This window comes from Tiliqua scincoides, chromosome 1 (genome assembly GCF_035046505.1).
Source record: "Tiliqua scincoides isolate rTilSci1 chromosome 1, rTilSci1.hap2, whole genome shotgun sequence".
Classification (NCBI taxonomy): Eukaryota; Metazoa; Chordata; class Lepidosauria; order Squamata; family Scincidae; genus Tiliqua; species Tiliqua scincoides.
Window position 1 is genome coordinate 177428588 of NC_089821.1, and position 16004 is coordinate 177444591.

Here is a 16004-nt window from a genome sequence, read left to right on the forward strand (position 1 = left end):
GTATAAGCAATAGATGATTTCTGCATTCAAAGCACAGAGCCATTTTGCTCTTGAAGGGTTTCCTTGAATTCAAAATATTTATTCTACTTCATATATAGATAGAGAAAACAAATACTGTTTGACATTTTCAGATGTGATTTTTTTCAGATGTGATTGTGGTTTTAGAATAAAAGTATATGTCAATAAATGTATTTCTGGATCAAGATAAATCTTGTTTAACCATAAATAATATTGCATGCTGAAGGATGGAATAAGTAAAGATTTCAGAGATTTTCAGCATCAGGAAACAAATAATCATTCAGATATATTATTTTTAGCTAATCTCTTTGGCAGAAGAGAGTTGATGTGCCCTGCATCTCCTGAGTCGTGCTGTGGTCAGTAAATTTCATAGCTCTAACTTGAATTGCAATTTATAGCTTGTTTATTATCATGTAGTATGCTTTTGAAAAATATTTTAATACAGCGTATCCATTTGAAAGCATCTCCTTTCCATTTTGTACATTGTACAGGTCCAGGTATTGATGCATTTGATACTGTACAAAGCAACTGGACTTCATGAAGTGAAGGACAAACTGAATGTGCCAAGCACATTCTAGTCTGACCTACAGACTTACTGTAAAATACCATAATTGCCATACTGATAATTAGGTAAAAGGTTAGAGTCATGTGTTTGTCATAATGGACTACTTTCTTGAATAATTACAGAATCTTATCACCATTATGAATTAGGAGCTCGTATTTATGTGACCCTATTGAGGTGTTTGAAGTTTTACTGGGCAGATAAAGATGAGTGTATCGGTTGTTTTTCGCAGAATAACCTTTGCCAGAGTGTGCTCTTGTGCTAGTGCTCCTTTTTGCATTTGTATTTTCTTTCCTTTCACCCCAAACCTTTGATGAATGAACTCTCCCAGGCTCATCTCAGATTAACCCATTTCTGCCCAGTCCACAGGTGTACACATTTGATCCCTGTTGTCTATATGCAACGTTGGGCAGAAATTTAACTTAGACTGGTCTGGGGTCTTCTGATAACAATTAGACAAGCTCAGATCATTTTCCAAACTCAATTTGGGGCTCAGAAAATGTCCTCTCATGTTCTTGCCAGCCCTCTTCATCCCCAAAGCCATCTTGGCCAGCTCCACTTCCTTCTTTCTCTTCACTTATCTGTCTGTCCCTCTGTCCCCATTGCTTGATAATTAACTAAGGGAAAGGAAATTATGAGGGGGAGCTGGGCATGGGAAGAGCAGACAGGGCTAGTGGTGGGAAGACTGCAGTTCTTTTCCAGCTCAGATTGTTATCCAAGATGGAGAGTGAGAACTTTAAAAGGTCATCCCTTGTTCAAGGAGAGCTTTTACAAGTCCCCATAGTCCTTTTCTGAACCTGTATAGATACATTTGATGCTCTGTACATGATACTGATTTGTACAACATCATGCCTAAGTACATCTTCAACTTGATCTAGCATACCTAAAGGGGGATCAAACTTCACTCCATTTTTATGCTATGGCTAGAGAGTATGCACTGCATGCTATGTGGGAGCATGTGTGACCAAATGGCTGGAAGAGGTAAGTAAAAACATTTTTACTTTCCTCGGTCAATGGGTCTCCTCAGACCTATGTTGCCTATTTTGCTAGTCTGAGGTAATTAGCCCCAGAGACCTGACTGGAACAAGTAGGTCAGCTCCTTCACCTCAGCAGGGGGCATGTTGGACTGGGAATATGGAGACAGGATCCAGTGTGCATGACTGCCACTGAGATCCACTTCCATCTCCAAACTGTTCCTGGCCTAACTGGCTCCTTTTCCTGAACCTCCCCCCAACTACCCCCCAACTGCCCCTACCAGCACCTTATCTGCTCTGATGTAGGCTGGTTCTGCCTCTGGCAGGTGCACAGATCCTTTGGCCACTTGCATTGGATCACAATAGCAGCTCAACATTTACAGTGCCACAGCGGCAGCAGATCATAGGCTATAAGTCAGGATTCTGTGAGGTCAGAAACAGCTCATTTCAAGAAGTAACTAATAGAATGTACATAGTGAATAAGTATATTTGTGCAAAATCATTGTCAATATTTTGTATTTAAGAAAATGGAAAGCTAGCTCTGGGAGTGAGGATGTAGCCTAGTGTCTCTCTGACTTGTTAAATTTCTTTGTGAAGGATTTTTTAAGATGAGATCATTCAATTGTAGGATGCATTTGAAAGGAGGGCTATATATTATTATTATTATTATTATTATTATTTATTAACAGTATTTATATACCGCTTTTCAACTAAAGTTCACAAAGCGGTTTACCGCGAAAAATCAAATAACTAATGGCTCAATATGATTCTTAGCATGAGCATGTAATCTCTAATAAGCAGAAAAAAATTACATGAGAGTAGACCTAGAATCTTCATGTCAGCAGAACAAGGTGAGATTACTTTAATCTTTCTTTTCCCAAATTACATGTAAAAGGGAAGCCTAAGAATCAGAGGTTGCTTTGCCCTCCTTCATTCTGAAGTCTTAATTATTCCTTTTCTTAGAGCATGCTCAATTCATTGATGGGCCTTGGCCAAACATTCATTTTTCGCCAGAAATTCATTTCCGAACCCAGTATGAGAAGGTTGCAGATTTTAAGCGTGGATGTGCCATTTTTTCCATCTCCCCATTTTGCTTCCCTGGACAGACAGTAATAGCTCATTCCACATAATTTGAGGTTGATTGCAGCTCTCCAAGTTGCAGCCCCAAGATGATAGAACTCCCTGCATTTGGAGGTTCATCTGGTCCTCTCATGAGTCATTTTTCAGCATCTAGCAAAAAATTTTTTTTTCTGTTTTAGGATCCAGTCCTATCCAGCTTTTCAGCACTGATGCAGCCACAGTACAGCCCTGAGAAAAGGGAATAAATGTTCCTTACCTTAAGGAGGCCTCTGTGACTGCCCTCCCACCTCAGGAGGTACTGCACAGCCCATTGGCACAGCTGCATCAGTTCTGAAAAGCTGGATTAAGATTGTGCCCTTAGTTGTGCTGCAGTATCCCCAGCTGAAATAATTTGTTTCCCTCTCCCTCTTACTGCTCTATCTCTTTTAATTTTCTATTCCTGGTTATTTTAAAAGTTTTTTTTTCTTACATTTAATTTCATGATTTGTTATATGTTTTGACATGTTAATTATTTTGTTTGTTGTCACCTGTGTTGGGGGCTCTCTTGGGAGCTAAAGGGTGGTGTACAAATGTGAGATATAACAACTGAATCCTAAAGGGACTGGTTGTAGCACCCCTTTTGTTGGTGTTGACTCCATAAAGCAGTCGGCACCAGTTGTAAAAGCCATTCCAGCAGCGTGCTCAGAACTGGAGCCACCCACCACTAAAGTTAAGGTGGCAGGGAGAGGCGTGGGGGAGTGTGGAATACGGACTGGGGATGGATGAATTGGATGTGGGAAGTGGGCAGGTTTGGCGAACATGATCTCACAAAGCAGGTTCGTGTGGATCTGTACCAGCTATTTAGCTTGAGCAGGTCCCTTATTTGTTCAATTGTTCCCTTAACCAGAGGAGACTTCTGCAACTGCCCCTCCCCCCACATTTTGGTGCCACTGCATCAGTGGGTATGGGACACACAATAGAATTAGAATGAGATACAATCAATATCTGTATCTAAGGTCTCTGTAATGGCTATCATTCTCTCAGCACAGAGAACAGAAACATTACATCTACATTCTTTAATTATAATGCATTATCTTTTGCAACCTCTTTTTACAAAACCTAGAACATTGAAATGTGGAATAAGTTATGCATTATTAAGTAATAGATGGGTTTCTGTATGATGAGTGTTGCTTTAATATTTTTACAGACAAATGAACTGTTATGATACTTCTGAGTTGTGTAACATTTTCAGCTTCATTTTTAGTTTTTCAGTTCTTATCAAAAAGATCACTTGCAGTTTCGAAAGTTGTTTATGTTTGTGGGGAGGTGAGTTAGAACATGATTGTGTAGGAAGGGCTATAGTTAGAGGTGTTTGTTTCTGGTAAGATAGATTTACTGCCTAAGAGTGCAATCCAAAGGCACTTTGGGGCAGGTGCAAGTCCCCTGCGCTGGCCTGGAGGTTTTGCAAAAGTGTCATAAGGCGCTTTTGCACCACCAGGAGAGTTGGGAGACCAGATCCAGCCTGATAGGGTAGGTTTGTGCCGGCCTGCCTTGGCCAGCATGGGGGATCTGAGAGGCCAGAGAGGTGGGGGGAGGCAGGCAGCAGATGGTCTGGTGGGCAGACTGGGCCTGGGATGGGGGTGGTACTAGGATTTGGCACTTAGGCCGGATCCTAACCCCCTTCTGGCCTGGCCTAACACTGGGCTGCTAGGATCCAAGTAGCCCCATTTGGCGCACTGCCATGTTAGTTAAGAACACAAGAACAGCCCCACTGGATCAGGCCATAGGCCCATCTAGTCCAACTTCCTGTATCTCACAGCAGCCCACCAAATGCCCCAGGGAGCACACCAGATAACAAGAGACCTGCATCCTGGTGCCCTCCCTTGCATCTGGCATTCTGACATAGCTCATTTCTAAAATCAGGTGGTTGCCCTTACACATCATGGCTTATAAGCTGTAACGGATTTTTCCTCCTGAAATTTGTCCAATCCCCTTTTAAAGGCATCTAGACCAGTTGCCATCACCACATCCTGTGGCAAGGAGTTCCACAGACCAACCACATGCTGAGTAAAGAAATATTTTCTTTCTGTCCTAACTCTCCCAACACTCAATTTTCGTGGATGTCCCCTGGTTCTGGTGCTATGTGAGAGTGTAAAGAGCATCTCGCTTTCCACTCTGTCCATCCCCTGCATAATTTTGTATGTCTCAATCATGTCCCCCCTCAGGCGCCTCTTTTCTAGGATGAAGAGGCCCAAACACTGTAGCCTTTCCTCATAAGGAAGGTGTCCCAGCCCAGTAATCATCTTAGGCTGCAATCCTAACCACACTTTCCTGAGAGTAAGCCCATTGAACAAAATAGGACTTACGAATTCATACTAATGAGTGCCTAGTTCATAATGGTGATAAGATTCTGTAATTATTCAAGAAAGTAGTCCATTATGACAAACACATGACTCTAACCTTTCCCCAAGTTGTGCCACAGCCAGTCAAAAACCCTGCTCTTGGTGACACACAGGCCAGCCTGGCTGTCTACTCTAGGACAGGTTACGATTGGGCTGCCCATCTTACTAAACACAATGGGCTGAATAAAATAACACAGTTTTCAAACTCCCCTAGCTATAGCTCAGTGGTAGAACACATGTCCCAGATTCAATCCATGGTTCAATTTCCAGGTAGAGCTGGGAAGGACCTGTCTAAAGCCTTGGAAAGCTGTTCCCCCGTCAGTTCAGATTAGCAATTCTCAAACCGTGAGTTTTTGACCCACCAGTGGGACACAACCCAATTTTGGTGGTTCATGAAACTGACAGGGTAGATTAGGCTATGTGCAACAAGGGTTGAACAGTACTCCCTACTATTTGGGGGGAGTACTGCTGCCCAATCACTATTATAGCCACATAGGCTTAAGTGGCTGGTAAAATGAAACTTTTTTTAGATGTGTCCCACTGCTAAAAAGTTTGAGAACCACTGGTATTGGTAGGCAATACTCTGTTAGATGGACCAATGGTCTGACTCAGCATAAGATCTTATGATCATTTATTCATCACATAAAATAGGCACCAAGCTTCATGATTTCCCCACGACTTAAAATAAAAACTTGCAGTCCTTCTTGCTCCCAAGATCTACCCCATGCTTTTATTCAGAAACATCTAGTGGTGCATAAATACTATTGATTTTTCCCCTCCTGCTTATTGAATCTGTGGCTGGGAGAAAGGTTTTAGTCCTTCATGTCCCTGGCAAGCACTGACTTATCCAGGATATTTTAAGATTACAAGCAGTTGGTACATGGTGTGAATTCCACTTAAACAAGTGGAATAAAGGATGTTGGCATCTTGCTTTCCTCCCTCCTCCAGTGGGAACAAGAACGACAGATTAGTGATCACCATTCCGTAACACTGTGATGTGAGTGAGTGAGAGAGAGAGAGAGAGAGAGAGAGAGAGAGAGAGGTTTGCCTTTTGGTATATAAGTTCCCATATATATATAGAAGGCAACATGCCATTTCCGTATCTTGGTCAAGTATACACTTCTGTATGCACTCTAAACAGCACATGCTGGAATGTGCTGCAGGATGTCTGCAGAATGCAGTTGCTGCAGTGTCTCTTTTAATATCTTCCCTAGATTTCCCTGTCCTTATGGGTGCTGGAAAGTGGACAGTGGACTATGTGTGGTCACAAAGTAGTCACTATATTGTTGTGCCATAGACCTAACCTTCAGAAGCAGCTTTTCAGAGAGCATAGTGGGGATAAGGGAGAGGGAAAGTTTGCTTTCATGTACTTCCTCATACAGGCAATACTTTTGATGAACTCCAGTAGATTTATGATCATGATATTCTTATTCCAATACGATTATCTGTGCAGTGCAACAGGTAATGAAAATAACCAATTGGCATAGAAAATTTTAAAAATGTTTTTAGGGAGTAAGGCTTAATTAATTTAAATGTGTTTCATTTTGTCATCAGTTAAAGATAAAATGCAAGCTATAACTGTATGGTTTATTTCTCTACTTACACAGAGAAGTGCTTTAAGAAGTGTTACACAACTATGATGTGGGTTAATGTGAGTTTTTAAAAAACTTTTTTTAATATCAGTGTCACTTTACTGGTGTACTTAAACCTAACTTTAAAAGACCAGGAAGAATACCATTAAGACTTAACAGTGATCAATAATCACTTTTCTATAATATTTCATCACCAATTTTATTAATGAAGATGATATTAAAACCTCACTGGATCATCTAAAATTTCATTTATTTACTTCAGAGAATTTGTATCCTACCTTTCTATTTATGAAAGCAACCAAAGGTTAATGAAGAGGTTAAAAGAAAATCTAAACCAATTTTAGAAAACAATAAAGCCTCAAATAAGCAGAATAATCAAAAGAGATTATTGATCACTGATCAAAAGAGAGCAGGTGAACCACTCCAAATCAACATGATAACAAATAAGCCAGTTTAGGCAGGTGCCTAAACAAAAAGGAAACAGCAAAGAGGAGGAAGCTAGCTAGATCTCTTGAGGCAAGGAGTTCTATAGTCTGGGCACAGTGTTCCAACTGAAATGCTCCTTAGAGAGAGGTGGAATGCATTATTGTGTATCCTTACAGGAGGTTCATTTTGGATGATTTCTTTCATCAGTAGTGCTGGAAATGGCATTTTTAAAAAAGATCTTCTATCCCCATCTCCTGACTGTTTACAGGGAAGTGGGGGCAGGAGATTGATTGTTTTTAGCCCTACATGGTATTTGGGAGAAAAGCTGCAGCTGAGAGAGAGTGGCTTGTCTTAGACCACCTGATGAATTCATTGCAGGGATGAGATTTGAACAGGGGACTGCACAGCACACTCTCTTTTACAACCAGAAATAAAGTAGTGGCTAATGGCCCAATCCTATGTGGACACCATGCCACAGCACATAGATGCCCGTGCAACAACAGCCAAATGCCAAGCCCATCCTGGCAAAGCAATGCTGACACAGCCCTTCTGATAACACCCCCAGCATCCACTGAAACACCAACACAGCCCTTGATCCATGGAGCAGTGTCCTGATGTCAGAGCATCATTGGTGTGACATCCGTATGCCATTGGTGTGATGTTCAAAGAGCCAATCATCACATCCAATCAGCCCAAACACTGGAGGCCAGAGAAGTTCTCCCAGGGGCAGGGGCAGGGCCAATACCGGGACCACCCTTCTCCCCACCAGCCACTAGGAATGAGCAATACTGCAGCAATTACCAGCTCCAACTATGGGGAGATGCAAAACACACGCACATACACGCAACATGACATGGCACTTCCTACCTCCTACAGGTTACAGTGGCATCAGCAGCAAAAGGCATGCCCTTTACTTCATCACTAGCACTCCTCCTTGTCCCCCCCATATCCACCCCAATCTCCACCCTGTTTTGGACTCTCCCTTCTGGTGGAATTGCACTGGGATTCAAATGACATCCAAGGTATGTCAGCACTGCATTTTCATGGCATCTGTGGCATATCAATTAGTAGGTGGGCTTCTACAGCCCTGGGCAGGTGGGCAGGGCTGTTCTGCCAGCATATCTGAAGATACACTGGTTTATCTCAAAGATAGAATTAGGCTGTAAATCTCCTTTGAAAAGGAATCGCATGATTCTCAGCAACATCTACCAGATCCCTGGCCTGTGCTTCCTATACTCCTTATCTCTGCAGATTGCTGTTCTTTTCCTCTCAGTCTCTGTCCTTTTCTCTCTGACTCAATTGACAAAAGCAATTCATTTCTTTAGCTATCATTGCACAACACACAAGCATATAATGATTTATATAAATAGTGGTTCTCAAATTTTGAGGGAGCATTACTCCCTCAGTAAGTAAGGGAGGGGCTAGGCCAGGATCGCATGGCTAAAGGGGGGCAAGGGGGGGTGCTTGTGACTTACTTTTTACAATGTAGGGCTGCAGCAGGCTGCAGGAGGTGCAGGAAGCCCTGCGCAGCCCTCCGCAGCACTGCCAGACGCTTGGAACCTTCAATAGAAGCGGGCGCAAAGCACTTCTATTGCAGATTCCAAGTGTCGGGGAGCCCCACAGAGGACTGTGCAGGGCTCTTTGCACCTCCTGCAGCCTGCTGCAGCCCTATATTGTAAAAAAATGTTACAAGCACCTCCCCCTTAGTGACACGATCCCGGGGATCACGTCGCTGCCTCCCTCCCCTTCCCCCACCCCTTAAAGGGACAGGGGAAGTGTTACATGAACTGGTGGGTCGCAACCCACCAGTTTGAGAACCACTGATATAAATCATTCTTCATCCCTTTCCATTGCATATATTCATCCTTTCTGTCCTTCTGTCCTTTCTCTTTTACCTGCCTATCTTTTCATCCCATAATCACTCAGTTGAGTTTTCTCTGTTTATCAAGCCAGTATTATAGAATGCAGACTATATCCCATGCAAAATTTACTTTTTAATTGATATGAACTCTTTATTGATTCTCTTATTCATGTCTGTGACTTTGGTTGTTTCCTGTTGGCCCTTCCCTGTGCAGCAGGAGGTTCAGGTCAGCCTTATAGAATCAGTTTTCTTTGGAGGAGAGAACTGGATACATATGGTGCCTCTTTTGGTCATAATTTGTTTTGTTTACAAATACATGCACTTAACCAGCCTTATGCGGGCACACAAGTGCTGCACATTCACAGAGGATAGGGAATTCTTGCAGTGAAGGAGTGCCTGTGGCAGCAACCAAATAGAATATGGCTTTGAAAGCAGTAGTAAGGTAGTTCTTAGGCAATGGGACTAGAAACAACTGTGCCTGAAATTGGGGAAGGGGGAGGGCTGCTGTCAGTCAGCCTTGGCCACCCTGAGCTAGATGGGCCTTTGTGCTGACTCAGACCTGTTGATCCCCAGTATAATGCCAAATAGTGGTTTATCATTATATGAATATGTAGAGAGGAACCTGGGGAATTGTATGCTCCCTTCTCCTTACTCCCTCTTCTCCTTGTGTGCTGCAGTTTTCTTGCTCCCATCCCAATTTGTGCAATCATAGCCTCCCATTTCATCAAATGGCAAACTGTGGTTGATGCTTCCCCTGCAAACCAGAATTGCAGTGAAGGAGATGCAGCAGCCAAGGTGATGAAGGAGTGGAGCAGGAAGCCCACAGTCCTGTCCTCTCCTCTGCCCAGCTGCAGAATTCCGAATTACAATTTGGCATTAAGTCTGAATCACCCCATAGTGCAGCACTTCCTTATATGCTGATACATTTGCAACATCAGCATTTCCTAAAAAACCCTATTAGCAATTGACAATCAGCTCACAGCAAAACAGACTCGGCTAATGGAAAGTGTATGCGTGACTATTCTTTTTAAACTCAGATATTTCTGATAGTTTGATAAAGCTAATGTAACTGCTTCAGAAAACTATTTAAATTTGATTTCTGCCAACAGATACACTACAGTTGCAGAACTGTCTTAGTGTAAGGGATTACACAGTTCTTCCCATTCATCTATCTTTCAGGTGACTTGGATTATTACTGGCTGGATCCTGCCACATGGCACAGTAGGGAGACGTCCCCTATTGGCTCGGTAAGAAATGTGCAAAAACAGAATGGTAGGATTAAAGCCTTAAAATATATGTCTTATTGTATTTTGATTATGGCAGTTGATTAAAAGTTTTGTTCTGATATTAGTTAATATTCTAATCTCAAAAAAGGTTATGAAGTACTTGCTTTTCTGTTTGTAATACACATAGTAAAATGGCCTTAATTATTCAATTACTGGTATTTTATTAGTGGGGATAATTTATAGGGAAAAATGATTTTTGAGATCTGATCCTTCTTCGAAGAGGTTTCAAAAGTGAGTGGCAAAAATTGTATTCTATGATAAGGCACACAGAGGTTTCTTAGTATGTAAAATATATGCAATTTTTGTATACAGTGTTCATAATACACAATTTTAACATATTTTACATGTTAAGTAATGAACAAAGAAAACCCTTTGTAGTATTATGCCCTGATCCTATCCCCCACCATCCTACATCATACAGCCACACTACCAGAGCATACACTGCATGCTAGGGTGGGTAGGTGACCAGGCAACCTGAGAGAGGTAAGTAAAAAATACCTCTCCGTAGGCCACCTGCCTGTCAATACGTCTCCTTGAACCCACGCCAGCAATTTTGCAGGCGTAAGTCCAAAGAGACGTACAGGGAGTTTCAGACTGGGAAAATGGAGATAGGATCTCAGTGTCCACTAGTGTTGCTGAGATCAAACCCCTTCCACCTTCAAAATGCCTCCCAGCCACTCCATTTCTTACCCTGATCCCCCCTCCTGCCCATGAGCTCCCCACTCCACCACCTCACCTGCTCCAGTGTGGCAACTGGGAGCTGCTGGAGGCCTCAGGCCATTTGCTCCAGCAGTCCCATAGTGTACAACAGCAGTGCTACTTTGACAGTGCCATGAGGCCTTGGTAAGAATGGGCTGCTCATCAGAAACTATGATTTTGCATGTTTTAGAATTTAAACTCTTTCATTGTTACTAAACTTCACAACTTCTGTCCCACAAAATCTAGGTAACACTATAGCTGTGATTGTGTCCTACTAGATGCTTAATAACATCCACTTTGCAGTTGAGGGTATGCATCAGCAAATAAGGTCTATTGGACCCTGGGTTGGCCACAATCTGTGGCTGGTGGGCTGCAATCCACAGTGGCTGACATGTTGTGTAGCCTACAGGTTTGGATTCAAATTTTGCCTTGAATGAGTGGACACGTGATTTGGCTTACTCAAGATGCCCTTCCAGTTTTGCCACTCCAATGTCATCCCTCTGCATCTTGTCCTAAGCCAGTGGTTTTTCAAATTGAGGTGTTGCGAAGCCCAAGCCTGAAGGCCCTGGCCTCTTTCCCCTTAAGGGACAGGAGCTGGGGGGAGGCAGGGAGGAGGCAGCCACGCAATCCCCAGGATCACGCCATCCAGGGGGGCTCCAGGGACTGGGATGTACTCGTCAGTCCCTGCAGCAGCTGTCCTGGGGTGTGGGGAGTCCTGCACGAGCACCTGCAGGGCTCCCCAGCTCGTTAGAAATGAACGTGGAGCGATTGCGCTCCACTTACAGTTTTGAGGAAGTGGAGCGCAATCGCTTTGCTTTTAACGAGCTGGGGAGCCCTGCAGACGCTCATGCAGGGTTCCCCACACCCCAGGACGGCTGCTTTAGGGACTGGTGAGTACATCCCAGTCCCTGCAGCCCCCCTGAGTGGCACAATCCTAGGGATCTTGTCGCTGCCTTCCCCCGCACGGACTTAAAGTATTGCAAACTCTCCTGGAGAGATTGAAAACCGCTGTCCTAAGCTGTTCTGACCCCCTGGAGAGGATTTTCAAGAAGTGCAGGTGGCTGCTGTGAGGAAGGGGCAAGAGAATGTGTAGCACTCACATTTCTATGGATCCAGCTCTTGGATGGATCCAACACAATGAATCATGCAGATGTGATTTATCTGCTGCTGTAATCCATAAATAAATGTATAAATTATATCCAGTGTTATTACCATGTTTACAAAAGATTTTTTAAAGTGGTAAATTACACAAGGCAATTTGAATTTTGATGAAATTGTTCAGGAAACTAGATTTATACGTGTAAAACAGGAAGATATCCCCACTTTTTTGCTTTCTCTGATTTTTTTTTTTTTTAAATAGCATCCTGTAACGTGGCAACCATCTAAAGAGGGAGACCGCCTCATTGGACGTGTTATTCTCAACAAGAGAACAACCATGCCAAAAGAGTCAGGTGCATTACTGGGACTGAAAGTAAGTACTGGGGAAGACTTATTATAAATTCACTTCCATTTATTCAAAGGCAACCTCAAATTTTGAGATATATTTGTTTCCCATGGCCTGGATGAGTAAAATAGTTTACAGATGATGCTTCTGCCTTGAGGTACTCGCTGAGTTTCTTGCCTCGGGATGAAAAACGTGGAAAAGGAGGTAACTCTATTATGTATTATCTTTATTTCCAAGTGATAAAATAGAAGCAGAAGTGTATTTTCAGTGGTGTGGGAGGGGCAGGCGCTCCAGGCACCGAAGAGGGGTGCTGGGTGTCAGTGGTGGCAGCAGCAAAGATGAAGGAGAAAAAAACCCAGTAAAAGTGGAGGAAAAGTCGGCCCTCCTGCCCTCCTCTGTGTCCCTTTGGCTCAGAAATGGAGCCATTTCAGATGCTAGGGGGTGTGGTGGCACAAGAGGTGGTGTGGTGATGCACGTGATGATGTCGCTGTGTTGTCTCCACTTTGGGGACAATTGGGACCCATGAAGGCTCTGAATGGAAGTATGGTCTATGACCCCTTCTTGACTATTTTGCCCTTTCAGAGGAATACCAGTGTTTGTGAGGAGAGAATGTGACTCCTCCCCCCTCCCTGAAGACTCCTGGTTCTTAAAAATACACACAGGTGAATTTCACATTTCTTAGCAGATGGGGGGAAGCCCACAATACTGTCTACTGGGGTTGGCTTGCTGGTTGAAAGCACCAACAGGACATGCTGCCACTTTGAATAGCTGCTCAAGTTGGGCTCTGCATGCTCCTTTTATAGAAAGGTTTGAGTTTCACATGCTGTCCTGATCTCAGATGGGCACTGACAGCAGCCAGAAATTCCCTTCTCTTTTCCTTCTGGATCTACAACAGAGCTTAGTTCTAAGAAGGACACTGATAGAATTTTTCTGTTAACATGGCAGTCATCAGCAAAATGTTTTCCTTTTCCCTGGTCTCGGCAGTCCTAATGGGAGTCATGATGGGAAATGGGAGTGGCAACCCTTCACAAGCACATAGCATGACATCGTAGACATCAAGAGAACCCATTGTACAAATGAATTTGGTCTGATGAGTCTGTAATTTGTTTCTTTCACACTATGGCTTGAATCAGGGGTGGTCAACCTGCAGCATGCATGCCACTAATGGCACACTGACACTTCCTAAGTGGCACGTGCATGGCCTGTCATGGCCATGCCAGCCAATTCAGCGCTCCGCAGCTGCAAGCGTATGCCACTTCTCCCAGCACAAAGCCAAGAAAGGGAGTGACAAGGCCCGGGGTGGGGTGAAGATAGCTGAGCAGAGCTCAGCAGATCAAATGGGCTGACGAAACCACCCTAGCAGGTGCAGAGAGGGCTGAAATAAGAGGGGAATTGCATGTTCAAAATTCTGTATATAAAAAGTGGCATGTGGTGTGTTGCAGGTTGGCCATCCCTGGTTTTTTTGGATCATTAGATTACACTGGGTGAGTGGAAGATACTTCCATTGACGCCAAGAGAGATGACCTGTTCTCTCCTTTGCAGCCCACTTCATCTTCAGAAAACTGGGCTCCAAAGGGTCAGGCAACTCCAGAGCAGATCTCTGGAGGAGTTGTGCAAGGGTAACTTCCACCAGTGCAAATGGGAATGCCTTCCATGGCAACATGATCTTTGGATCTAAGCCATATCGGTGACATAAATATCACCTGTATTTTTACTTCAGAGCATTTAAGGTCTGTGTTTTATATTATATAAACATTCTGATCAGAAAGCAATGGTACAAAAATGTGAACATGATGATTATACCTTCTATTCTTTCCACAGTATTTATGTAGTTTGGTGTGTTCTAAAAACTGACCCATTTCTTGTTCAGGTTGTAGGAGGGAAAATGACTGATTTAGGACGACTTGGTGCCTTCATTACCAAAGTAAAGAAAGGTAGCTTGGCTGATGTGGTGGGACATCTAAGAGCAGGTAACTCAGTGACTAGAATGAAATTTTCTTCATGTTTTGAAGTTCTATAGTACTACTATTGCCTGATGTTAGTTAGCCATTAGATGTTAGCCATTAGTTATCTGATTTTTCTCTGTAAACCACCTTGTTGACTTTTTGTTGAAATATGGTGTATAAATACAGTTAATTATCATCATCATCATCATAATGTGCTACACTAGTGTGTACACATTTCTCAATGTTTGCAAACAAATATTTCAACAAATATTTCATTGTTGCAACAATGTTGCAACAAATATTGCAACAAATATTAACAAATATAATGTGACAATAGCAAAATCAGACTATCTAAGAAAAAATTATATTGGCATAAATATTTGTAATAATTTGTAGATTTAGCTATGTATATATGAAGCAGGTAAAACATGAAGGGTTCAGTCCTAACCCATTTCCAGCACTGGCATAGCTGTGCCAATGGGGCATGTGCTGCATCCCCCAGTTGTGTGTCACTCACGGAGGACTCCTCAAAGTAAGGGAATGTTTGCTCCCTTACCTCAGAGCTGCATTGCTCTAATGTCAGTGCTGGAAAGCACTGGCATAAGGGGTTAGGATTGCGCCCTAAGAGGATTATACAGAGCATTGGAAAAGGCTTCCATATATTCATTTAAATTCTGACATTAAGAAATGAACTTCATTGATAAAATTGACAGATTCACCCAGTTGTGTGATGATCCCCATAAACTTCAGAAGCAGAAACAACTTTGCATGTACATGCTTGCGGCCCTTCACTGATGTGAATGTGGAAATCCTGTAATATGGAAGATCCACATGTACATCATATTGCTTCTGGTTAGGGATATTGGCTACTAACCAGAGCTCTGCAGAGTATCAAGTCTTCCCATTCTTTTATGCAGAGAGAAACAATGGGGAATGTGCACTGGAAGACTCTTCCTTATAGCAAACAGTTTAAGTGATAGAAGTGTGGGCTCTACCAACCCCTTGGAACCAGTGGGAGCAAGATGTCTGTGTTTATAGTGTTAATGCATAATATATTATAGCAGAAATGAACAACACTAAATGTTGATATCAAGAATGTCCTCCACTACTCTGTTCCAAGGTTTTGACGCCTATGAATGCTCTCCCACATATCTAGCCTGGAAAAAAAAAATTAACACTTGGTATTTTGTGGCTGCATGTGCATACCATGCAAAATAATATAAGTAGCAAGAAATAAATTCTCCCTTGTTTTTAAATTCAAGGAGATGAAGTTCTAGAATGGAATGGTAAACACCTTCCTGGAGCTACAAATGAAGAAGTTTACAACATTATTTTAGAATCAAAATCGGAACCTCAAGTTGAAATTATTGTTTCAAGGCCTATTGGGTAAGATTTAAATAGTTTGCTTTTTAAATATACCTTGCTGCAATCAGAATTCTGTTTTCAACCATACTGCAAAATGTATATTTGAACAGGTTAGTGACAGTCTACATGCACATTTGCATGTAAGTAAGCTGTAATTTATGAACCATTCCGACAGTTTTCTTTTGCTAATATTGAAAGACAATTTCCCTCTTTAAGCCTATTTCCTATTCCATTCTGTCTTTACCATAAAATGCACAGAATGTTTTGAAAATAAAGTAGTAGTCTGCTTCATGGGTTCATCTTAGGCAATCCTGTTTCTACGTAATCTCTGTTCATTGAATGAGTCTCTTGGGAAAACCGCACATTAATG

General features: G+C 42.5%; 1 protein-coding gene and 1 pseudogene across 1 annotated transcript in view; both read left to right on the forward strand.

The window, feature by feature from the left end:
* Positions 1-16004, forward strand: part of RIMS1 (regulating synaptic membrane exocytosis 1) — a 219220-nt gene that overhangs the window by 187379 nt on the left and 15837 nt on the right. Inside the window, exons 7-10 of the mRNA XM_066622705.1 lie at positions 10074-10141; positions 12240-12350; positions 14194-14293; positions 15532-15655. Of these exons, the coding sequence (XP_066478802.1) occupies positions 10074-10141; positions 12240-12350; positions 14194-14293; positions 15532-15655 (403 nt within the window). The remainder of the gene's footprint in view (positions 1-10073; positions 10142-12239; positions 12351-14193; positions 14294-15531; positions 15656-16004) is intronic.
* On the forward strand, positions 4065-4167 carry LOC136638416 (small nucleolar RNA SNORA17; annotated as a pseudogene).